At 46.6% G+C, this 26,451-nt stretch overlaps 1 protein-coding gene across 2 annotated transcripts in view; it reads left to right on the top strand.

The window, feature by feature from the left end:
* LOC147108572 (solute carrier family 12 member 5-like) overlaps positions 1 to 26,451 on the top strand; it is a 1,151,655-nt gene that overhangs the window by 1,098,712 nt on the left and 26,492 nt on the right. For both annotated transcript variants that reach the window (XM_086005249.1, XM_086005250.1), the window contains exons 18-19: positions 24,483 to 24,678; positions 25,797 to 25,966. In XM_086005249.1, coding sequence (XP_085861375.1) covers positions 24,483 to 24,678; positions 25,797 to 25,966 — 366 coding nt within the window. The remainder of the gene's footprint in view (positions 1 to 24,482; positions 24,679 to 25,796; positions 25,967 to 26,451) is intronic.

Here is a 26,451-nt window from a genome sequence, read left to right as displayed (position 1 = left end):
TTCCATTTAATTGAAGCAGTTGTGAGGGGCATTTCAGAGTAGGGAGTGTTTCACCAGGAAACTGGCATCAAGTGTTTTAATGGAAAAGTAGAGATCAATTCAAAATCTATTTATGATCAATAACTGTGCTACATGGTCTAAAAGTGTATGGTCTCAGCATGTCTAGCACAAAGTATTGAAGATTTAATATGACTGGCAGCAATGGAAGATTAATATTGGCACAAGTTCTTTTCCTAGCTGGAAAATAGATTCATTAGAATCTCAATATTGTTGAAGTCGTTTGCTGAAGTGGAAGATCAAAAGGTAGTCGAGGCACATCTAATTTACAGTTGATTTGGACAGTTAGTTTGCAACCAGGATAGTACATTGTTCACAGTGCTATCCTATCCTTTTGTCTTGGGATCTGGGTCAAATGCAATCCATGCACAGAGGTGAATCTCTCTTCTATCTGATAGCTGGTAACTATTATTCCCGCACGCACAATAATCCCCGAACTCCCACGCAGTTCAATTGAAATGCCGGGCAGAGAGCTGGACATTAGCTTCTTCTTCTTTCGTATGGTAATAGCAAAGCAAATCAACTGTCAATATCTAAGTCAGATATCCAGGCCAAAGCTTCCGGTGTAGCAGCATGGATATCTTGCAGGTTGCTCCAGGGTCTGATTAGGAGCTCCACAGTCGCATGATGGGGATGCTTTAATCTTCCAGGTATGTAAAAAGGAAAAGATTAGCAAAAGTAAATGTGGGTCCCTTACAGGCCGAGACAGGAGAAACTATAATGGGGAATAAGGAAATGGCAGAGAAATTAAACAAATACTTTGGACTGGATTTTGCCAGCCCGAGACGAGTTGGGGGCGGGACTGCTGCCTTCCGGGTTCTAGTCCCGCCCCCAGCGACGTCGGATAAACAAACACTATTTTGCCCTGATTGGCCTTGTTAAGCCCGCCCTGCGAGCTTGCTGGCCAATTAAGGAAAAGGTGGTGTCTGATGACGTCAGTGCATGAAGCGTCATCTGCCGGTTTTCTTAAAGGGACAGGCCACATCATTTTTTGACAGTTGAATTGTCAGTGTTTGACAGCATTGAGGTGCTGCCAAACACTGACAATTACTGTCCAAAGGTGAGCCCTTTTACCCAGGCTCACCAAAGACTCTCTCCTTAGGAGAAAACAGAGGCAGCTGCATGTGAGATTGCAGAAGCCATCTGTCAATTCTCTCGATCAGATGAGGCTTCACAGAAACATCAAATCCTGTCACCTGCCGATACATATGAGCAGAATAAAAATATTTCTCACTACATTCTCTCACCTGTGTACCATTGCACCCATCACACTACTTCTGCAGCTGTCATTTGCACACTTATGCTGCAGCAGACCCACAGCTCGCCTTGCTGACCCTGGCGGGGTTCCCCGCCGTCGGGAAGCCCGCATCAGCAGGCTGAAAATGGAGAAATGCCTCTAAACTGCCTGTTAACTACCTGTTAACAGGCAGTTAATTGGCTCTCATCCCCTTCCCGCCGCTAGGAGACGGGCCCCTGCGCGAGTCGGGGAGCCGGCTCCCGGGAAGATGGTTCAGAGACGTTGGGATCCGCTCCCAATTTTTCCCATTTTTCAGCAGTCCCGCCTCCAAACCCGTCTCCTCAGGGCTGGGAAAATCCAGCCCTTTGTGTCTGTCTTCATGGAAGAAGATGCAAAAAACTTCCCGGAAATAGTGGAGAAGCAAGGGTCTAGCAAGAATGAGGAACTGAAAGAAATTAGTATTGGTAAAAAAAATTGTACTGGAAAAATTAATGGGTTTGAAAGCCAATAAATCCCCTGGACCTGATGGCCTACATCCTAGGGTTTTGAAAGAGGTGGCTATAGAGATAGTGGATGCATTGGTTGTCATCTTCCAAAATTCCATAGATTCTAGAATGGTTCCCGCGGATTGGAAGGTAGCAAATGTAACCCCACTATTTAAGAAAGGAGTGAGAGAGAAAACGGGGAACTACAGACCAGTTAGCCTGACATCAGTAGTAGGAAAACAGGGCACTTAGAAAAAAAATAATAGGATTGGGTAGAGTCAACACGGATTTCTGAAAGGGAAATCGTGTTTGAAGAATCTGTTGGAGTTTTTTGAGGTTGTAACTAGCAGAATAGATAAGGGGGAACCAGTGGATGTGGTGTATTTTGATTTTGAGAAGGCATTCGATAAGGTGCCACACAAGAGGTTATTAAACAAAATTAGGGCTCATGGAATTGGGGGTAATATACTAGCATGGATTGAGGATTGGTTAACAGACAGAAAACAGAGAGTAGGAATAAACGGGTCATTTTCGGGTTGGCAGGCTGTAACCAGTGGGGTACCGCAAGGATCAGTGCTTGGGCCTCAGCTATTCACAATCTGTATCAAAGATTTGGATGAGGGGACCAAATGTAATATATCCAAGTTTGCTGATGATACAAAGCTGGGTGGGAATGTAAGTTGTGAGGAGGATGCAAAGAGGCTTCAAGGGGATTATAGACAAGCTAAGTGAGTGGGCAAGAATATAGCAAATGAAATATAATGTGGAGAAATGTGAAGTTATCCACTTTGGTAGGAAAAATAGAAAAGTAGAATATTTTTTAAATGGTGAGAGATTGGGAAATGTTGGTAATCAGAGGGACCTGGGTGTCCTTGTACACGAATCACTGAAAGTTAACATGCAGGTACAGCAAGTAATTAGGAAAGCAAATGCTATGTTTGTCTTTATTACAAATGGATTTGAGTATAAGAGTAAAGACACCTTACTGCAATTATATAAGACCACACCTGGAGTATTGTGCACAGTTTTGGTCTCCTTACATAAGGAAGGATATACTTGCCATAGAGGGAGTGCAACAAAGATTCACCAGACTGGTTCCTGGGATGGGGGGATTGTCCTATGAGGAGAGATTGAGTAAACTAGGCCTATATTCTCTAGAATTTAGAAGAATGAAAGGTGATCTCATTGAAACATACAAAATTCTTACAGGGCTTGACAGGGTAGATGCAGGGAGGATATTTCCTCTGGCTGGGGAGTCTAGAACCAGGGGTCACAGTCTCAAAATAATGGGTCGGCCATTTAGGACTGAGATGAGGAGAAATTTCTTCACTCAGAGGGTGGTGAATCTTTGGAATTCTCCACCCAGAGGACTGTGGAGGCTCAGTCGTTGAGTATATTCAAGACAGAGAGCGATAGATTTTTGGATATTAAAGGAATCAAGGGATATGGGGATAGTGCGGGAAGGTGGAGATGAGGTAGAAGATCAGCCATGATCTTATTGAATGGCGGAGCAGGCTCAAGTGGGCAAATGGCAAATGGCCTACTCCTGCTCCTATTTCTTATGTTCTTATGCCTGCGAATTTCCTCTGAGGGCAGTGCTCAATGATGTGCTCCAGGGTCTGATTAGGAGCTCCACAGTCGCATGATGGGGATGCTTTAATCTTCCATCAATGGAGATGGTGGCAGCATCTACCATGACCGGTTCTGAGGCAGTTGATGGTTGTCCACTGTTTGTGAGGAAGGTTTGATCCTTCAAGTTGTACTGTGGGGTCCTCTATAAGGAATCCATTCCCTATGTCATAGTTCTTCCAAGCATTTTGCCATCAGTCATCAAGGCTGAGGGGAGATCGCTGAAGGGCTTCAGCGACGGTCCAAAATGGCCTCCTAGATTTGAGACGGGTTGGTGGTAGGTTGTTCAAGTTGGCCTGGATCGGCATGTCTTTGCTGGTGTAATGGTTGTATTCTCTGGAGACTCCATATTCGCAGCATTGGTGTGGTGGTGCGATGTTTGCAAGCACAGGCAGCCAAGGTGTTGGTGTCGATAAAAGTGTACCGGTGATAATTCTCATAGTAGAACTCAGCTGGACATCAACAGATTTGACATGCGGACTCGCTAGCCATGCCGGAGAGCAGTACTCCGCTGTAGAGTACACCAGGGCGAGTGCTGCCGTACGGAGGGTTTGAGTGTCTGCTCCCCATGTGATCCGGCGAGTTTCTGGATCAAGTTGATCCTACTCTTTAGTTTCATCCCAAGGTTCTGGAGATGTTGTCTATATGACAGGGTGCGATCAAGCTTGACTCCTAAATAGGAGGGTTTTTTGGCATGGTTTACCTCTGCTCCGCAAAAGGAGACTTTCAAAGCTTGGTTTACTTGATGGGTGTTGAGGTGGAATGTCGAGGTGATGGTCTTTCACGGGTTTGGCCGAAGTCACCATCCTCTGTAAATCACTGGTCAGGGTCTCGTCGGTGATGGATAGATTCATCTGGCCAAGGCAATGTCATCAGCGTATATGAACTTGCGGGACACAGTTTCGGGCAGGTCACTGGTGTGAACGTTGAATAATATGGGTGCCAGGACAGAACCCTGTGGGAGTCCGTTGTTCAGTGTCCTATATCTGCTCTTCTCGGTGCCAGAGTACACACGGAAGCGTCGATTGCTAAGCATGGAGTCGAGAAGATGGATCGTTGTTCTGCAGGGTAAAATGGTGGAGAGCTTGAAAAGCAGTCCATGTTTCCATACTGTGTCATACGCCGCTGACAGGTCCATGAGTGCTACGGCGGTTTGAGCTGGCACTGGAAGCCAGGTTTGATGTGCGTTGTTAAAGCTACCACTTGGTCACAGCAGTTAGGGCTGATCCGGAAGCCCACTTGCTCCTTAGGGATGGTTGGCTCGATGATGGAGGCTAGTCTGTGGATTAGTAGCCTCTCCAGCACTCTATAACAAGTGCAAAGTAGGGAGATCGGGTGGTAGCTGGAGACTTCACAAGCATTCTTCCCCTGCTTCAGGAGGGCAATTATTTTAGTCTCCCTCCAAAAAGGTGGAATTTTACCAGTTGCCAGTACCTCAGAGAAGAAGGTCAACCATCTCTTCGCTTTGGGTCCCAGTGCTTTTAAGAATTCTGGGTAAACACCATCTGGACCAGCAGCTTTTCCAGATTTGGTTGTTGACAGGGCTGCGTTTAGTTCATCCAAGGTGAATGGATCGGACATAGTTGACGACCTTGGTGCTGCCATCAAGTTTGTCGAAAGCTGCCGCTTCACCTGGCGTCGAAACTTGTCAACCGGAGCTTTGATGTTTGTATCAAGTGGGATGCAATGACGTCCACTCTGATGGTCATCCTGTGTTTAAAGGCGGGGTTTGCCCCGCCAAGTTGACGGAGCAGGGCCCATGCTTTCCTGCTGGAGTGAGTGAAGTTAGTCTTCTCCACAAGGCCCCTCCACCTTTCACGTCTCACCGAGTTCAAGGACTCCAGAATTGCGGTGGCGGGTTCTTGTTCAGTGAATACTCCTGGTAGAGAACCTAGCTTTCTTCTGTTCAACAAGTAGATGGAGCAGGGGAGGGCCCAATACACAATGGCCCCAGGAATCCAGACAGAGTCGTTTGTGAGTCTTGTAACCTCAGCCAATCCCAATTGCAGCTCTTGAAGTGTGTGTTCCGATGATTGATGGGTTGCTATGTAACACCAGGAGGGGTTTTGAAGTCCAAACGCTTTTAAAGTGGGTCTGAAATGCTTACAACATTTTAAAATTGAAATTTCTCAATATTTGATTTTGAACGATCGACTGAAGTGAGTAGCTTTACACAAACATGCAACCATGCTGTTGAGGCAAAGGGCAGGGGAGGATTTGTAGGAGTTATATATTACCTTTTATTGACATTTTAAAAAATATCATCAAGATGTTTAGGAAGAGAACCAAAAAAGAGGAAAAGCACAAACCATTTTATTTTGTCTGTCATTCTATAGTGCTAACAAATCCCAGGAATAATGTAAATATAGATTTTCTCTTAACCGTTTAGTGGAGTGTTAATAGAAACATGGGTTATATAATGATGTATAAAAATTGCTGGAAGCTACTTTAGAAGAAACCACTATTTGTTTATTGAGAAAGACACAGAAAATACTTCGATTAAACTGATAATGTATAAATTAGATTTGGTATAAATGTTTGAAATAGGAGATAAAAAATTGAGAGTATAATTTCCCACTATTTAATTGGGAAGTACCTAAAATATTTCAACACTTTTCGTGATAAGAGCAGGGATTAATATTGTGGAGAATGTTTGAGAGAAAAACATTAGAAGCAAAATTTGTAAATTAACATCTTTACATCAACATATTAGTAAACATTTCCAAGTCAGTCTGATTGGTTCTCTTGTCCAGGAAGAAAGATGAATATTTATTTCTGTTAAATCATAGCTTTTCCTGCTTTTTGTTTTTAATTCGGTGACGCAAATTGTGTATGTGTTTTTCTGCACTTGTGAGTAAGTGCTGCATTTCTAACATGTTACATGGGGGGTGTGCTGGTTCAAGAAGACAATGTTTATTAATGGAAGTGATTGAAGTTGAAGATACGGATACCTGTTTTTGTTCAATTATTTTTAATACTGTGAACTAAAGAACTACAGCACTTTATTTTTGTTGGTTGTCTGGTTGCATTGTGATTAATATTCCAGTAACTTAGGTGGACGTACAGCACGTCAGCGCCATAGGAAAGCCGCTGCTCCTGCTGCTCGTGCAGCCACTGCTATAGTGACAGGAGGGATGGGCTAATACATTGAGAACTTTAAAATTAATACAAATTGCATGAATAGATATGCCTCTTTCAGCTCACCTTGTGCTTTTGGATTGTTTGTTGATGCATAACCGTGTAACTGAGTGACGTTTCTGAAGTGTTAATGCGTTATTCTGCAGCTCTTTTATATCCCAGTTATTTCTGAGGAGTATTTTTTTAAATAGAGTTTGTACATGATGAACTATAAGGCCTAGAAATTCAGTGGGCTGCGCCACCCGTTAGCACCTTAAGAGGGCGCTAAGTGGGTCGTAAGCCACTGGCCACGCCGCCCGCTAAATTCAGTGGGACGCTAATGGCGGTGCTAGCCGTTAGCGCTGCGTCGCTACCGATGATGTCATCGGTGTGCGCAGCGCCCCGCTAACGCCCCGATCGCGATATTTAGACGCGCCCCCTGCTTTAACGCCGGGCGCTATTTGCGACCGGTTCAGGGCGGCCTACCTGCGGCGGTAGAGGCGCTAATTAAAGGAGCGGTGCAGAGCGGCCATTTTTTTTGCTGGCCGCCTGCCAGCACCTCTCCGCGCTGCCGTCCCCGGCCTCCTGAGGCCCCCCCCCCCCCCCCGCGGAGTGCCGCCTGCGTTCCAAGAACCCGGCACTTCTCCTCGGTGCCGGGCTCCTTTGCCGGCACTCACGATCCTCGATCGCGCTGCACAAGGCCCCTCCTCTTTAAGAAGGGGAGGAAGGCCTGCAGTACCGCAGCGCGCCGCTGCGGCACGTTGCGCAGCGATATTCAGCTGCAGCGCCCCAAGAGGGGTGCGGGACGCCTCCAGTAGCACTGCGCTTCCCCCTGGGGTGCGCAAACTGAATTTCCGGTGGGTGGCCACGACTGCTTCCGGGGTGCTACTTTTAGCGCCCTGGCGAGGCTGGCGCCCCAAACGGGGCTATAGTGAATTTCTAGGCCTAAGTTTTTAATTAATTCTACCGTAAACAAACTTGTAGAATGGGCATATAAATGAAAAATTCAATTCAATATACGTAGATAAGTGTGAGGTGGTGCATTTTGGTAGGAGGAATAAGGAGGAGACCTACTCCTTGGAAAAAAAGAGTCTAAAATGGGGTAGAGGTGCAAAGGGATCTAGGGGTATAGATTCACAAATCATTAAAAGTAGCAATGCAGGTTAAAAAAGCCATAAAAGTGCAAATAAAACACTGGGGTTCATTTCTAGAGGAATAGAATTCAAAAGCAGATAAGTTATGTTAAACTTGTATAGAACCTTGTCTGATTGCCTATTGATTTGAGATGGTGGCGTGGAAATATAGCATTACTGTATAAATGCTTTTAAGTGGTGGCTGTTGAAGTTGTTGTTGTAAAATTTGCTCACGGGCGTAAAGGTCGCGCTCATAGGAGTTCGTGGCCCGCTCAGTACAAAAAAAAATTAGAGGGAACATTGCTGGTAATAGTCTTTTCTTTTTTTTGGTTGCAGTTTCCAATTTGGTTTTTTTCATGTAACTGATTGTGCAGTGCATTCAAGCCTGGAGATTGCTGTTGTTGTTGCAAAGAACAGCTGGGCTATTTTGGGGTTAGATGAAGTGATACCAAGAGTGCGGAGTAGAACACAGGTACAGTCCTCACCACTTCGTATCACCGGCAGCCGCCTATATCGGGCTAATGGCGCTCACCATCTGTCCTCGCCGTAGGAATGAATTACAAAAGTGTCGCTTAAAACGTATTGAGCAGGCCAGCGATTTCATGCAGCACAGTCTTTACCGATGTCAAAAGCTTCACCGATTTCAGGCAAATCAGGTCTTTGGGCAGCATATTATGGTTTGACCATCCACCACATGTAGCGGGCAAATCGCGTCAGCACCAACGCGCCTGCTATATGTGGTGGGGACCGTACCACCTGTTTGTCAACCGCTGCCCAATTGTTGTTTGGAGGAAGCGACTGGTGCATACTACAGCACTGAAGATGTGTCAAGTTTGGTAAGCTAGTTATTGTCGGCATGAGAGATAAATATAAAGTGCAGTAGCTCGCACATCGTAGATTTTGTTTTTTATTCATTCACGGGATGTGGGCAATGCTGGCAAGGCCAGCATTTATTGACCATCCCTAATTGCCCTCGAGAAGGTGGTGGTGAGCTGCCTTCTTGACAACTGAGTGGCTTGCTAGGTCATTTCAGAGGGCAGTTAAGAGTCAACCACATTGCTGTGGACCTGGAGTCATATATAGGCCAGACCAGGTAAGGCCGGCAGATTTCCTTCCCTAAAGGACATTAGTGAGCCAGATGGGTTTTTATAACAATCCAGTAGTTACATGGTCACCATTACTGACACTGGCTTTTTATTCCAGAATTATTTAACTGGATTTAAATTCGCCAGCTGCCGTGGTGGGACTTTGAGCTCTTGTCTCTGGATCATTAGTCCAGGCCTCTAGATTACTAGTCCAGTAACATTACTACTATGCTACCATTCCCTCAATTGTGGTGCAGTGCAGTGTGTTATCAGCTTTCATATGAAATTGACAGTGTTGCAGAGGCTGCAGACTATTTGTCTGTCCTGGCAGGTGAATCGCTGCAGAGCTGAGCTGCAACCTGCAATGTTTTGACTGCCGTGCTTGCTCCCCCACTTTGCCTTGCTAAGAGGCCTCACCATGGAGGTGTTGGAGGTGCCATCTTTTGGATGAGACATTAAACTGAGGCCTCGTCTGCCCTCTCAGGTGGATGGAAAAGATCCCATGGCACTATTTTGAAGAAGATCAGGGGAGTTCTCCCCAGTGTCCTGGACAATTTTTATCCCTCAATCAACATCGCTAAACAAGTAGATTATCTGGTCATTATCATAGAATCATGAAATCATAGAATGGTTACAGCACATAAGGAGGCTATTCGGCCCGTCGAGCCTGTGCCGGCTCTCCGCAAGAGCACTTCAGCTAGTCCCACTCTCCCGCCCTTTCCCTGTAGCCATGCAAATTTTTTTTCCTTCGGGTACTTGGCCAATTCCCTTTTGAAAGCTGCGATTGAGTCTGCCTCCACCACCCTCTCAGGCAGTGCATTCCAGATCCTAACCATTCACTGCGTAAAATGGTTTTCTTCATGTTGCCTTTAGTTCTTCTGCCAATCACCTTAAATCTGTGTCCTCTGGCTCTCCACCCTTCCGCGAATGGGAACAGTTTCTCTCTATCTACTCTGTCTGGACCCCTCGTGATTTTGAACACCTCTATCAAATCTCCTCTCGACCTTCTCTGCTCTAAGGAGAACAACCCCAGCTTCTCCAGTCTCTCCACATAACTGAAGTCCTCATCCCTGGAACCATTCTTGTAAATCTTTACTGCACCCTCTCTGAGGCCTTCACATCCTTCATGAAGTACTGTGCCCAGAATTGGACATAATACAGGAAACTTTGTGCTATCCGGCACCGACGGGACCGAGCTGTTGCCGTCCCATCAAAACTGCCGGACAAACCAGCGCTAATGTTGAAACATACGGAGATTTTGAGCTCCATATCTGGCAACAAACCCTGTTGCTTAGCAACAGCTTCTAAACAGTCGGCCGTACCTTGCAAGTGTCTCTGTAGCTTAGCAACAGCTTCAGCGAGACCTTGCAGAGCCTGACTGGTGGAAAAAAAAGCAACGAAAAGAAAAAAAACCTGACGAAACGGCTCCTGATTTTTGCCGGTGGCTCGAGCATTCCGGACAGTTAACCTCCGGATAAACCAAAGCTTCCTGTACTCCAGTTGAGGCCGAACCAGTGTTTTATAAAGGTTCATCATAACTTCCTTGCTTTTGTACTCTATGGGCTGAATTTTCATTGAGGAGTCGGGTAGGAGGCGGGACTACAACTTTCGGGGTTGTAGTCCCGCCTCCATTGAGTTCTAGCCAACCCACTCGATTTTGACTTGATCGACCTTGTTGAGCCTGCCCAGCGGGCTCAGCAGGCCAATTAAAGGCCACCCGGCAACAGGTGACATCACAGATTGATATTTCATCTGTCAAGACCTTTTGACAGATGAAATATCAGCGTTTCACAGCTGTTTGAAGCTGTCAAACACTGACAATCTGTACTCCAAGTTAATTCCTTCCTCTCAGGATAATTTAGAGATTTCCCCGGAACAGAAAGTTGAATGCTGCAATTTTTGACAGTTCGCAGCCATTCTGCTTTCTGTGCCGGTGAGATGAGGGACTCCCGAGACCTGAAGGAAGGAAGGCTGTAAAAGTTAGTAAAGGTATGTAAAACTTATTTAAACACTTTACACACACCAAATGCACTTACCTTTGCACTCATGCACCCATCACTCACCTGAACACCGGACATCTCGACCCCTCCAAGCCCTTCATCCCGACGGTCCGCCTCCTCTAACTTGGCGTGGTTTGGAGCCATCGGGAATCCCACACTTACAACATTAAAAATAGGGATTAGGCTAAAAACTGCCTGTTAACTACCAGTTAACAGGCAGTTAATTGGCACTAATCCTCTTCCCGCCTCGGGGAGGCGGGTCCCAGTGCGGGTTGGGTACCCGCCTCCTTTGAAACTGGCATGGAGGCGGGTTGGGTGTGGGATGGGTTCATGCTTCCCCCCCCCCCCCCCAATTTCAGGATTTTAACCCCCCACACGCCTCCAATCCTGCCTCCACGGCCCAATGAAAATCCTGCCCTATGCCTCTATTTATGAAGCCCAGGATCCCATATGCTTTTTTAACTACTTTCTCAACCTGCCTTTCCACCTTCAATGATTTGTACACATATATCCCCAGGTCTCTCTGTTTTTGCACCCCCTTTAGAATTGTACCCTTTAATTTATATTGCCTCTCCTCACTCTTATCAGAGAGAAATAGAGTGCCTTCTAAAGGGTTAGTTGTAGAAGAGAATAAAAAGTATGCTGGTGCCCCAGGTGGGCAAGGAAGGAAAGAGAGATTGTCCAGTGTGCTACCTTAGTAAGGTCATTGAACTTCTTTCACCATTGGTTAGCAGCCCCGAGCAATGAGAAAGTTGGCACTCAGTGCCCATGCCATCTCCCTCTAGGTAGCACAAGTGATATTCTGGTGGGCTTACTGGCACAGATTCCCAGACAGTTGTTCTTCGGTAGCCTGGAGGCCATACCCTGCTGCCTTGTTTGGCTGCTTGTTCCAACAGTTCCTCCTATAGACATGCTTGCAAAGTCTGGTGAAAAGATTGATGAGCCATGCAATGAAGTTATCTGGGAGTCAAATCAGCAAGCCAAGCACTGCTCCTTCCTGTCTCCCAGAAGTGTGTAGGCTGAGCTGTCTTTTGAAAGGCTGCATTCTAATTTCCATGCACTCTAGCACCTTACACCCATTCAATACAGGATTTATGCTAATCGCTACTCCAATAGATAGACAAATGAGCAGGAAACTCTTGTGCAATAACCTCTTCTAACCACTGGTGCTTGCAAATCTTTGGCGTAACAGTGGCACAACTTATCATGTGGAAATTCACCCCTTTTGTGTCCACCCCAGTTCAAAGGGGTATTCTTCACTCCCCCTACAGTCTACAAAGGCACTCTTCCCCACTAACACCCGGTACCTTCAGTTCATAAAGAGGCGCCCTCCCTCCATGGTGTTCTTCTTGCTGCCAATCCTACCTCGCATTGCTACTTCACGCTGGGAGCCGACTAGGCTGGGTGCTGCGGGCAAGAGTCTGTGATCCGGCAAAAAAACTATCGCAACACCAGGAATAGTCAGCTCTGACATGGGGCACAGAGTCTGTTTCAAAGGTGAAGTTAGGTATGAGTTGCAACTGGGACTATCAGGAAGCGAAGCAACAGCAATCTGCTGACCAGATCTCTTGTGGTGGCAAATCAGTTATTGCAGCACTTTTGTTTTTGCCCCAAAGTGTAGACAATTACACATCATGTGTATGATGGCCAGCTCCCCCTGACCACAACATCAGATTAAATTAGTACAGTGAAAAACATTTTTAAACTACGCCAGAGGAATACAGGCAGTCGTCCAATCCTAGGGTTCAACTGCAAGGAAGAGAACAACACTTTGACCCTTCTGAATGCCTCATTTGGATTACCACCTGTAATCCTTTGCCAGCTATCTAACATCCTCTACCGGTACCAAATATCTTTTCACATCTTTATATTGATTCCAGATTAGTCTGTCTGTTGCCTTAAAAGATTCTCAAATTATTCTACATCTATTGATGAATCACCATGATAATCCTGCTCTCTGAATCTATTTGAATTAGATGCTTGGTAAAAGATGAACATAACAGTCATGGGCAATGTTCCCTCTAACTTTTTTTGGCACCGCCTGGTCCCTTTAAGTGGCTGCGCAGGCCATTCAAAATACCGCGCATGCGCGGTTTATACACAGAAAAGCGGGCAAGCCGGCTGCGCGGCTTACAGGGAACTTTGGTCATGGATTGGAAGTGGATTTTACTGCACTTCATATAAATATAGAAACATAAGGGGTCATTTTAACCCCCCCACTAGACCCCCGATGACAATCTCTCCCTCTCTGCTGCTCTGCTGCGTCCTTGTTCCACAGGTTTTCCCACCCAGCAGGCAGTCAGATGGGCTGTCGGGCGGGAAACCTACAGAAAAAATTTAACAGACTTCCGGGTATCCCGTCCATAACTCCAACTCCGCCCCCCCTCACACCGAATGCACCTCGGAGATAAGATCGGGGCCATAGAATGATACAGCACAGAAGGAGGCCACTTGGCCCATCGTGCCTGTGCTGGCTCTTTGAAAGAGCGATTCAATTACTCCCACTCCCCTGCTCTTGCCCCATAGCCCTGTACATTTTTTCCCTTCAAGTATTTATCCAATTCCCTTTTGAAAGTTGCTATTGAGTCTACTTCCACCGCCCTTTCAGGCAGTGTATTCTAGATCATAACAACTCAGGTAAAAAAATTCTCCTCATCTCCTCTCTGGTTCTTTTGCCATTTACTTTAAATTTGTATCCTCTGGTTACCAACCCTCCTGCCAGTGAAAACAGTTTCTCCTTATTAACTCTATCAAAACCCTTTGGAACTTTTGACACCTCTATTAAATCTCCCCTTAACCTTCTCTGCTCCAAGCAGAATAATCCCAGTTTCTCTAGTCTCTCCACATAACTGAAGTCCCTCATCCTTGGTATCATTCTAGTATATCTCCTCTGGACCCTCTTCCTAAAGTGTGATGCCTAGAATTGGATTCAATACTCTAGCTGAGGCCTAACCAGTGTTTTACCATAACTTCCTTCCTTTTGTAATCTATGCCTCTATTTATAAAGGCACGGATCCTGTATGCTTTTTAACAGCCTTTCAACTTGTCCTGCCACCTTCAAAGATTGTGTATGTGAGCCCTCAGGACTCTCTCTTCCTACACTCAGGCTAGATTTGAGGTCAAAGAGATAAAATAACAATATGCTTATTCTATTGTTGCACTGAATCATAAATATTACTTTATCACGGACATCTATCGCAGGTGTAGGCAAGTTTAAGAGCATGTCTTTCGCAAATGAATAGCAATCATCCCCGCAAAATTTAATTTCTAGTCTGAGAATCCTGAAATGTGTCTTATAGTCAAGGGAATTACAAAATATGAGGAATAAAAAGCTTTCAAATACGAGGAGAAAAAAGCTTTCAAGAAAACATCAATCAGACATCATCCCAGATAAACGGGTGAGCGGGAGGTCTACCTCCAGGCTGCCATTAGCAGTGCTATTTTTAGTGAGGCATTAGGTGAGAGCAAGCGGGGGTGACTAGTGCTCCAAAGTTTACTCTCTCCCTGAAGGGGTTGCCTTGCTTCTGTGCTTGACCTCTGTACAATGAGACAATTAAGATTGTCTGTTAAAAAAGCCTTGGCTTTATAAAAAGACCCCATCTAGAGCACTGCGTTCAGTTCTGAGCACCGCACCGCAGGAAGGATATATTGGCCTTGAAGGGGGTACAGTGCACTTTCACCAGAATGATACTGGGGTGAAAAGTGTTAAATTATGAGGACAGGTTGCATAGACTCGACTTGAGTAGAGAAGTTTAAGGGGTGATCTAACTGCGGTGTTTAAAATGATTAGAGGAGTTGATAGGGTAGAGAGAGAGAAACTATTTCCACTGGTGGAGGAGTCCAGAACAAGGGGGCATAATCTTAAAATTAGAGCTAGGCTGTTCAGGGGTGATGTCAGGAAGCACTTCTTCACACAAAGGGCAGTGGAAATCTGGAACTCTCTCCCCAAAAAGCTGTTGAGGCTGGGGGTCAATTGAAAATTTAAAAACTGAGATTTTTGGTATGAAGAGTTACAAAACCAAGGCTGGTAGATGGAGTTAAGATACAGATAAACCATGATCTAACAGGCCTGCTCCAGTTCCTATGTTCCTAGATTGGGCAGATGGAACCTGCTCCAGCCATTCTATCCAATGCATTGGTCCACAACATTAGCTGCTTTGATGTAGTGGACTTAAAGCAATCTGTGGGAGAAGATAATTGTCAGTGAGATGTCTAACCATGACAAGATGCAACGAAAGGTTTTACTTAATAGCTCAATGCTTTATATGATCATTTTCACTTGAAAATAGAAAGAAAGTCTTGCATTTCTACAGTGCCTTTCAAGACCACCAGATGTCTCAAAGCGCTTCACAGCCAATGAAGTACTTTTGGAGTGTAGTCACTGTTGTAATGTAGGAAACTTGGAATGAAGAGCTGGAACAAGTACAGATTTCGTTGAATAATAGTTCATTAACCTTTAGCACAACCCAATTAACGTGCAGAAAAAAGGGGAGAAACATAATATTAACATGGGAAATAATGATGGTTCTACATTTCTAGAAAAGAGAAGGCTGAGAGGCGACCTGATAGAGGTCCTTAAAATTATGAATGGGTTTGATAGGGTAGACGGAGAGAAGATGTTTCCACTTGTGAGGAGTTCAAAACTAGGGGCCATAAATATAAGATAGTCACTAATAAATCCAATAAGGAATTCAGGAGAAATTTCTTTACTCGGAGAGTGGTGAGAATGTGGAACTTACATAAGGAGTAGTTGAGGTGAAGAGCACAGATGCATTTAAGAGAACGCTAGATACGTACATGAGGGAGAAAAGACTAGAAGGATATGTTGATAGGGTGAGATGAAGTAAGGTGGGAGGAGGTTCATTGGGCCGAATGGTGTAAAGTTGTATGTTTTCTTATATTCGTTCCTGGGAAGTGGGCGTCGCTGGCAGGGCCAGCATTTATTGTCCATCCCTAAATGAATTTGATACGGTAGTGGTGAGCCACCGCCTTGAACCGCTGCAGTCCGCATGGTGAAGGTACTCCCATAGCGCTGTTAGGGAGGGAGTTCCAGGATTTTGACCCAGCGATGATGAAGGAATGACGATATATTTCCAAGTCAGGATGGTGCGTGACTTGGAGGGGAATTTAGAGGTGATGGTGTTCCCATGCGCCTGCTGCCCTTGTCCTTCTAGGTGGTAGAAGTCGCAGGTTTGGGAGATGCTGTCGAAGAAGCCTTGACGAGTTGCTGCAGTGCATCTTGTAGATGGTACACACTGCAGCCAAGGTGCGCCGGTGGTGGAGGGAGTGAATGCTTAAGGTGGTGGATGGGGTGCCAATCAAGCGGGCTGCTTTGTCCTGGATGGTGTCGAGCTCCTTGAGTGTTGTTGGAGCTGCACTCATCCAGACAAGTGGAGAGAGAGTATTCCATCACAATGCTGACTTGTAGATGGTGGAAAGGCTTTGGGGAGTCAGGAGGTGAGACACTCACCGCAGAATACCTAGCCTCTGACCTACCCTTGTAGCCACAGTGGCTGGTCCAGTTAAGTTTCTGGTCAATGGTGACCCCCCCAGGATGTTGATTTTGGGGGATTCAGCGATGGTAATGCTGTTAAATATCAAGGGGTGGAGGTTAGACGATCTCTTGTTGGTGATAGTCATTGCCTGGCACTTGTATGGTGTGAATGTTACTTGCCACTTAGCAGCCCAAGCCTGAATGTCATCTCGGTCTTGCTGCAAGTGGGCATAGACTGCTTCATTAGCTGAGGAGTTGCGAATGGAACTGAACACTGGGCCGTCATCAGCGAACATCCCCACTTCTGACCTTATAATGGAGGGAAGGTCATTGATGAAGCAGCTGAAGATGATTGGGCCTAGGACACTGCCCTGAGGAACTCCTGCAGTGATGTCCTGGGGCTGAAATGATTGACCTCCGACAACCACAACCATCTTCCTTTGTGCTAGGTATGACTCCAGCCAGTGGAGAGTTTTCCCCCTGATTCCCATTGACTTCAATTTTACTAGGGCTCCTTGATGCCACATTCAGCCAAATGCTGCCTTGATGTCGATGGCAGTCACTCTCACTTCAACTCTGGAATTCAGCTCCTTTGTCCATGTTTGGACCAAGGCTGTAATGTGGTCTGGAGCTGAGTGGTCCTGGCAGAACCCAAACTGAGCATCGGTGAGCAGGTTATTGGTGAGTAAGTGCTGCTTGATAGCACTGGCGACGAAACTTTCCATCACTTTGCTGATGATTAAGAGTAGACTGATGGGGCGATAATTGTCCGGATCGGATTTGTCGTGCTTTTTGTGAACAGGACATATCTGGGCAGTTTTCCACATTGTCAGGTAGATGTCAGTGTTGTGGCTGTACTGGAACAGCTTGGCTAGAGACGTGGCTAGTTCTGCAGCACAAGTCTTCAGCACAATAGCTGTGATGTTGTCAGGGCCCATAGCCTTTGCTGTATCCAATGCACTCAGCCATTTCCTGATATCACATGGAGCGAATTGAATTGGCTGAAGACTGGCTTCTGTGATGGTGGGGATCTCAGGAGGAGGCTGAGATGGATCACCCACTCGGCACTTCCGACTGAAGATGGTTGCAAATGATTCAGCCTTGTTTTTTGCACTCACGTGCTGGGCTCCATCATCATGGAGTCTCCTCCTTCCATTAGTTGTTTAATGGTCTACCACCATGTTACAGCATCCCCAGGTTGGCACCTCATTTTTAGGTATGCCTGGTGCTGCTCCTGGCATGCTCTTCTGCACTCCTCATTGAACCAGGGTTGGTCCCCTGGCTTGATGGTAATGGTAGATTGAAGGATATGCTGGGTATATGAGGTTACTCATTGGGGTAGAATACAATTCTGCTGGTGCTGATGGCCCACAGTGCCTCATGGATGCCCAGTTTTGAACTTCTAGATCTGATCTGAATCTATCCCATTTAGCACGGTGGTAGTGCCACACAACACAATGGAGAGTGTCCTCAGTGTGAAGATGGGACTTTGTCTCTACAATGACTGTGCGGTGGTCACTGCTACCAATACTGTCATGGGCAGATGCATCTGTGACAGGTAGATTGGTGAGGATGAGGTCAAGTAGGTTTTTCACCTTGTGTTGGTTCTCTCACCACCTGCTGCAGACCCAGTCTGGCAGTTATGTCCTTCAAGACTCAGCCAGCTCAGTCAGTAGTGGTGCTACCAAGCCACCCTTGGTGATGGGCATTGAAGTCCCCCACCCAGAGTACATTCTGTGTCTTTGCTGCCCTCGGTGCTTCTTTCAAGTGGTGTTCAACATGGTGGAGTACTGATTCATCAGCTGAGGGAGGGTGGTAGGTGGTAATCAGCAGGAGGTTTACTTGCCATATTTGACCTGAGACTTCATGGGATCCAGTGTCAATGTTGAGGACTCCCAGGGCCACTGCCTTTCGACTGTTACCACTGTGCCGCCACCCCTGGTGGATCTGGACATACCCAGGGATGATGATGGAGAAGTATGAGACATTGGCAAAGGTATGATGCTGTGAGTATGACTATGTCAGGTTGTTGCTTGACTAGTCTGTGGGACAGCTCTCCGAATTTTGGCACAATTCCCCAGGTGTTGGTGAGGAGGACTTTGCAGGGTTGACTGGGCAGGGTGTGCCTTTGTCATGTCTGAAGCCAGTGCCTTGGTCAATGACGGATGGTCCGTCCGGTTTTATTCTTATTATTGCGGTTTGTTATAACTGAGTGGCTTGCTAGGCCATTTCAGAGGGCAGGTAAGAGTCAACTACATTGCTGTGGGTCTGGAGTCACATATAGGCCAGACCAGGTAAGGACGGCAGATTTCCTTCTCTAAAGGACATTAGTGAACCAGGTGGGTTTTTACGACAATCCAGTACTTACATGGTTACCATTACTGATACCAGCTTTATATTCCAGATTTATTTAATTAACTGAATTTAAATTCCACCGCTGCCGTGATGGGATTTGAACTCAAGTCTTCGGATTATTACTCCAGGCCTCTGGATTACTAGTCCAGGAACATACCGTACCCTGTGTGGTATGGTATGTTATTCTATGTCATTTTGTTTCACTCTGTACTTGAAATGTATGATTTCTCACATAAGTTAGTTTGGTTTAAAACAATATTTTTTATACTTTTCCATAAGTAATTTATATCCATATTTCCTAGCCCTGTGCTGCACTCGACTTCACTGGGACACTGGAGCAGCAGGTAGACAACATTTTTCTGGTCTCTGGCAATGTTGTTGTTGAGCCAGGTTGAACCAGGAAGTTACACAAGAGTAACAGAAAGTGCTGGAAACACTCAGCATCGAGGAGAGAGAAACAGAATCAACGTTTTGGGTCAAACTCTTTGTCAGAACTGGAAAAGGTTATGGAGGAGAGATTTTTAAGCAGGGGCAGGGAGACACTTTGCTTCCAATTTCCACTCTTCCCTCACCTTCATGTTGTCCAGCTCTGACTCTTCCCTTCCCTTCCTCGACTTCTCTGTCTCCATTTCTGGGGATAGGCTATCAACCAACATCCACTATGAGCCCACTGACTCCCACAGCTACCTGTACTACACTTGCTCCCACCCCGCTTCCTGTAAGGACTCTATTCCATTCTCCCAGTTTCTCCGTCTCCGCCGCATCCGTTCTGCCGATGCCACCTTCCATCCCAGTGCTTCCGGTATGTCTTCCTTTTTCCTTAACCGAGGATTCCCCTCTACCATGGTTGACATAGCCCTCGACTGTGTCTGTTCCATTTCCCGCATTTCCGCTCTCACCCCTTCCCCTTCCTCCCAGAACTACGATAGAGTTCCCCTTGTCCTCACCTTTCTCGCCACCAGCCTCCACATTCAACGGATCATCCTGCGCCATTTCCACCACCTCCAGCGTGATCCCACCACCAAACACATCTTCCCCTCCCCCCACTCCTTCAGCATTCCAAAGGGACAACTCCCTCCGCAACACACTGGTCCACTCCTCTGACACACCCAACATCCCCTCCCCCCTTTGCCCGGCACCTTCCCATGCAAGCGCAGGAGATGCAACACCTGCCTCTTTACCTCCTCTCTTCCTACCGTCCAGGGCCCCAAACACCCCTTCCAGGTGAAACAGCGATTTACTTGTACTTCTTGCAATTTACTATACTGTATTCACTGCTCACAATGCGGTCTCCTCTACATTGGGGAGACCAACCGCAGATTGGGTGACCGCTTTGCGGAACACCTCCGTTCAGTCTGCAAGCGTAACCCCGAGCTTCCGGTCGCCTGTCACTTTAATTCTCCGTTCCACTCCTACTCTGATCTTTACATCCTCGGCCTCTTACACTGTTCTAATGATGCTCAACATAAGCTCGAGGAACAGCACCTCATCTTTCTATTCAGCACTTTACAGCCTTCTGGATTTAACATCGAGTTCAACAATTTTAGACTATAAATTGGCCCTGTATTTTGTTATATATTTTTATCTCTTGTTTTCTCACATGGTAGCTGTTAATGTTGCTGCCATCATCATTCACACATCATCTAGAGCCATCTTTTGTTTCTTAACTTGTCCCATTACCATCTCCTTTTGCCTTGTACTATCATCCCTTTTGTCAGTCAATCTCTCATGCCTTCCATCCTATCACAGACCTTCCCTTTGTTCTTTCCTCCCCTCCTCCCTGCCCCTGCTTAAAAATCTCTCCTCCCTAACCTTTTCCAGTTCTGACGAAGGATTCGACCCGAAACGTTGACTCTGTTTCTCTCTCCTCGATGCTGCCTGACCTGCTGAGTGTTTCCAGCACTTTCTGTTGTTATTTCAGATTTTCAGCATCCGCAGTATTTTGCTATTGAGTTACACAAGAGTAGCCTACATGCCTTGATTTGATTTCTGATTCTTCTCTGCCTCTTTGCGGGGAGGAGAGGTATTTCTTTTGATGTATAAAAAAAAGCTCTAATGCTTTTCAATTAAATGCCATCACATTAGAATGTCTTTCTCCTCCTACAAAAAATCCCAGATAAATAACAGGTAACAATAGTCCCTGTGGACTGCATTGTTACGGGCAATTAATCATTAATTGCTGTGAAGATTATTTTTTAATTCTATGATCAAAGACACCAGGAATATATGTTACACCAGAAATGGGAGAATTTATCATGGGGAACAAGGAAATGTAGAGCAATTAAACAAATAGGGCCAGAAATTCAGTGGGCTTTGCGCCCAGTTACCGCCCAAAGAGGGCTTCTGCGCCAGTAGAGGAGTTTGCGCTGATATTCAGCGCTGCGGTAATGGCGGCGGTAGCCGGTAGCGCTGCGCCGGCACCGATGACGTCATCGGTGTGCGCAGTGCCCCGGTTCCGCCCTGCTACCGGCCCGACCCCCATATTTAGTTGCGGCCGCCTCTTCCGCAGCAGCCGCAAACAACGATGTGAAGACCGGGCCGCGCTGCAGTCTTAGTGGCGCTAGTTAAAGCGGAGGTGCGGCCGGCCACTTTTTCGGCAGCCGCCTGCCCGCACCTCCTTCCCCGGCCTCCTCCACACCCCCCCCCCCCCCCCCCCGCGGCATTGCCGGCTGCTTTCCGGGAGCCCGGCACTTCTCCGTGGTGCCGAGCTCATTTGCCGGCACTAGCGAGCGGCAATCTCCGAGTTGCAGGCACCTCCCCCTTAAGAGAAGGAGGAGGCCTGCAGTACCGCAGCCTGCCGCTCCGCAGCGGGTGGCGCTGCGGCACCTACAGCGCTGAAATTCAGTTTCAGCGCCCCAAGCGGGGGCGGGCACACCCTGGAATAGCGCCCGGTTCCGACTTGGGGCGCAAAAACTGAATTTCTGACGGGCGCAACTGGCTCCGCGCGCAGCGCTAACTTTTGGGCGCTAGCCAGCTGGCGGGGCCAAAGTGAATTTCTAGCCCATAGTTTGGTTCTGTCTTCACGGAAGAGGACACAAATAACTTCCCAAAAATGCTGGGGAACCAAGGGTCTAGTGAGAAGGAGGAATTAAAGGAAATTAGTTTTAGTAAAAAAATAATGCTGGAGAAATTAATGGGACTGAAAGCTGATAAATCCCCAGGGCCTGATAATCTGCATCCCAGAGTACTAAAAGAGGTAGCCATGGAAATAGTCGATGCATTGGTTGTCATCTTCCAAAATTCTATAGATTATGGAACAGTTCCTGCAGATTAGAGGGTGGCAAATATAACCCCACTATTTAAAAAAGGAGGGAGAGAGAAAACCGGGAACTACAGACCAGTTAGCCAAACATCAGTAGTAGGGAAAATGCTAGAGTCCATTATAAAGGATGTGATAATAGGACACTTAGAAAATATCAATGGGATGAGACAAAGTCAACATGGACTTATGAAAGGGAAATCGTGTTTGACAAACCTACTGGAGTTTTTTGAGGATGTAACTGGTAGAATAGGTAAGGGAGAACCAGTGGATGTGGTGTATTTGGATTTTCAGAAGTCCTTCGATAAAGTCCCACATAAGAGGTTAGTGTGCAAATTTAAAGCACATGGGATTGGAGGTAATATACTGGCATGGATTGAAAATTGGTTAACAGACAGGAAACAGAGAGTAGGAATAAATGGGTCTTTTTCGGGGTGGCAGGCGGTGACTAGTGGGTACCGCAGGGATCAGTGCTTGGGCCCCAGCTATTCACAATATATATCAATGATTTGGATGAGGGAACCAAATGTACTATTTCCAAGTTTGCTGATGACACGAAACTTGGTGGGACTGTGAGTTGTGAGGAGGATGCAAAGAGGCTTCAAGGCGATTTAGACAAGTTGAGTGAGTGGTCAAATACATGGCAGATGCAGTATAACGTGGATAAATGTGAAGTTATCCACTTTGGTAGGAAAATCAGAAAGGCAGAGTATTATTTAAATGGTGCTAGATTGGGAAATGTTGATGTACAGAGGGACCTGGGTGTCCTTGTACACCAGTCACTGAAAGCAAACATGCAGGTGCAGCAAGCAGCTAGGAAGGCAAATGGTATGTTGGCCTTCATTGCAAGAGGATTTGAGTACAGGAGCAAGGATGTCTTACTACAGTTATACAGGGCCTTGGTGAGACCACACCTGGAGTACTGTGTGCAGTTTTGGTCTCCTTACCTAAGAAAGGATATACTTGCCATAGAGGGAGTGCAGCGAAGGTTCACCAGACTGATTCCTGGGATGACAGGACTGTCGTATGAGGAGAGATTAGGTCGACTAGGTCTGCATTTACTAGAGTTTAGAAGAATGAGAGGGGATCTCATTGAAACGTATAAAATTCTGACAGGGCAAGACAGACTGGATGCAGGGAAGATGTTTCCCCTGGCTGGGGGGTCTAGAACAAGGGGTCACAGTCTCAGGATATGGGGTAGGACATTTAGGACTGAGATGAGGAGAAATGTCTTCACTCAGATGGTGGTGAACCTGTGGAATTCTCTACCACAGAAGGCTGTGGAGGCCAAGTCACTTAATATATTTAAGAGGGAGATAGATAGATTTCTAGACACAGGCCTAGAAATTCGGTGGGCTGCGCCACCAGTTAGCGGATAAAGAGGGCACTCAGTGGCTTTAGCGCCACTGGCCACGCCTCCCACGATATTTAGCAGGGCGCTAATGGCGGCGTTAGCCTGTAGCACTGCGCCGCCACCGATGACGTCATCGGTGTGCGCAGCGCCCCGCTACCGCCCTGATCGCGATATTTGGTAGCGCCCGCCTCTGTAACGCCGTTCGCAAATCGCACCCGGTTCACGGGGCCTACCTGTGGCGGTAGTGGCGCAAATTAAAGTGGAGGTGCGGGGCGGCCATTTTTGCCGGCTGTGTCCCGAGCGCCCAGCACTTCTCCTCGGTGCCGGGCTCTATTGCCGGCACTTGCGATCGGTCATCGCGCTGGTGCAGGCCCCTCCCCCTTAAGAAGGGGAGGAAGGCCTGCAGTACCACAGCGCACCGTGCCGCAGCATGTGGCGCTGCAGCACGTTGCGCTGCAATATTCAGTTTCAGCGCCCCAAGAGGGACGCGGGGCACTGCTCGAGGCGCCCCACGTCCCTCTTGGGGCGCTCAAGCTGAATTTCCGACGGGCGCAACTGCTCCGTTCGCAGCGGTAATTCCGGCGCCCAGGCGAGCTTGGCGTCCCGTTTGGGCCTCCACCGAATTTCTAGGCCAAAAGGCATCAAGGGGTATGGGGAGAGAGCGGGAATATGGTCTTGAGATAGAGGATCAGCCATGGTCATATTGAATGGCGGAGTAGGCTCGAAGGGCCGAATGGCCTACTGCTCCTATTTTTCTATGTTTCTATGTTTCTACCATGAATTAATGGCTATAGAGGACACAGGATGAGGAGCTGTGGGACGCAATTTATATTGCACAAGCAGGTTGACCTGGTAACTCATGAGGGATGAAGTATGGCCTTCTTCAGATAATTTTGTTGATTTAGCACAGCAGTTTATGTCTGTGATATCACAAACCATAGCACTTCATGTCTATTGATCTAGAACATGTAGTTAAATACTGTAATTTAACAAGCTGGCAAAAGGGTTTTTAGGTAATCAGCACCTATTTACAAATTCCATCCCATCAGAAAGAGACCACAGTTCAAGCCTAGGGAAGGAGACGAAACCTTGTGGAGATAAGAGCTGTAAATAATTGTTCCAAACCAATCCTCTGTGTAGTTGACCAAGCATGCTCACTTTGATCGCCGTAGCCCACTCTATCAACCAGCCTTCCAAATGTTGATCTCTCTGACAATCCCAGTTCACATTATTCTCTTTCAATTCCTGCTTTGTTCCCTCCACCTCTCTCTGGGCAGTCCATTAAACGTCTCATGGAAGTGGAAAAGGTGAAAGGGTTCTGTCAGGCAGTCGTATCGTCCAACCTGCGCGATGGCATGTCTCACCTCATCCAATCGTGCGGTCTGGGAGGAATGCAGCACAACACTGTACTGATGGGCTGGCCAAGAGCCTGGAGGCAAGCTGATGATCCAAGAACGTGGAAAAATATAATCGGTATGTGTAATCGTGAAACTCACAGGACTCCTCATCTGAATCAGATTACAAAACATTTTTTTTTTTAAGCACAGGAACCGAACTGAAAAGGAATTCAAAATAAACAGAGATAGCACTATATCAGCGTGAACCGCCTTTACCAGTCTCACATGTGGAACGTTCTGATAATTCTAGTAAATGGGGCTAGATTTTTCATCCATTCACGGTCAATGAGTGGAAAATAGAAGCCTCATCCACAAGCTGACTAGATTTTAAAATTTCCTCTTGCTGTCATGTCATCCTGTCCTGCAGCACAATGAAACTGTGCAGACATAATGGTGGCATTCAGCAGTAATAGGGAAAATACTGATGGTAACAATTCCAACAGTGTAAGCAACTGAGAACTCTCCAATGGGAGAGGAAAACTTGTAGATGATACTTACCAAAAAGAATTAAAATGTCTGGGATTCTATATGGGGCTGTAAAACACTGGCATTCAGATGATGAACTCATGAACTGCTCAATCTTGTATCTTGTCATTTATGTCAGCCAAACCCCTCCTGACTGCTACAGCATTGTTACACGCTCCTACCCGTCATTACCATTTATATATAACAGAATGTGGTATCTAGAATGTTTGAGAGTTACTTGTATGTTAAATCAGACGTGAGGTGGCCAGTCAGCCCCCCCCAAGCCTGCTCAACCATTCAATTAGATCGTGGCTGATCTGTACCTCATCACCATTTACCTGCCTTAGCACCATATCCCTTATTACCCTTACTCAAAAAAATCCATCGATCTCAGTATTGAAAGCTCCAATTGTCCCCCAGTAGCCACAGCCTTTTGGTGGAGAGAATTCCTGATTCCCACTCCCCTTTGTGTGAAAATAGTGCTTCCTGATTTCACCCCTGAATGGCCTAGCTCTAATTTTAAGATTATGCCCCCTTGTTCTTGATTCCCCCACCAGCGGAAACAGTTTCTCTGTATCTATCCGAGCGAATCCGTTTAATTGTTCTTTTATTTTCTGACTGGGTTAAAGAAAATAATAATATGCTTTCAAAAGACTGTATAAATGTAGAAATATGAGAACCGAGAAGTGACGGCAATAACCAGTCACTTTGTAACCTTTGCTTTTGTAGAAGTGGTTCGCGAAACAACAGCAGGTCGCCTGGCCCTTCTGGTAGCTAAGAATATCGCTGCATTTCCATCTAGCCAGGAGAGGTATGCTGAGGGTTACATTGATGTCTGGTGGATAGTTCATGATGGAGGAATGCTGATGCTACTACCTTTCCTCCTCAGGCAGCATAAGGTAACGTGGAAATGTTTTGTTAATAGCAGCCATTTACCATATTGGTTAGTCCTGCGGTATCTATGCATGTCTAGTTACTGCAATTCATTTTAGGTGCAGAATCGACGTTAACAGCAGCACTATGATCAATAACCCCCACTGCAGTCATTCAAATTATCTGAAGCAGCAGGACTGTAGGCACAAAGCTGCAGGTACAGGGCTGTGGGCACAGGGCTGCGGGTACAGGGCTGCGGGTACAGGGCTGCGGGTACAGGGCTGCGGGTACAGGGCTGCGGGCACAGGGCTGCGGGCACAGGGCTGTAATTCCCATAATCAATAGCAACTACTGTACTTACTCATTCCTGCAGGGCAGTAATGTAGTTGAGGGCTGCAGTCACCACACTCCATAGGTACAGGACAAGTTGTGCAATGCACAGTATATACAGGACTGGACTGGAATGGGAAGTACGTCTGGAAGACTTCCACACTACATAATGGGCTGGATC

The sequence above is a fragment of the Somniosus microcephalus genome, chromosome 13 (assembly GCF_052327205.1).
Source record: "Somniosus microcephalus isolate GS21.2 chromosome 13, FLI_Smic_1.0, whole genome shotgun sequence".
In the NCBI taxonomy this organism is placed as follows: domain Eukaryota; kingdom Metazoa; phylum Chordata; class Chondrichthyes; order Squaliformes; family Somniosidae; genus Somniosus; species Somniosus microcephalus.
The sequence above is the reverse complement of the archived record's forward strand: the minus strand, read 5'-3'. Positions and strand labels throughout refer to the sequence as shown.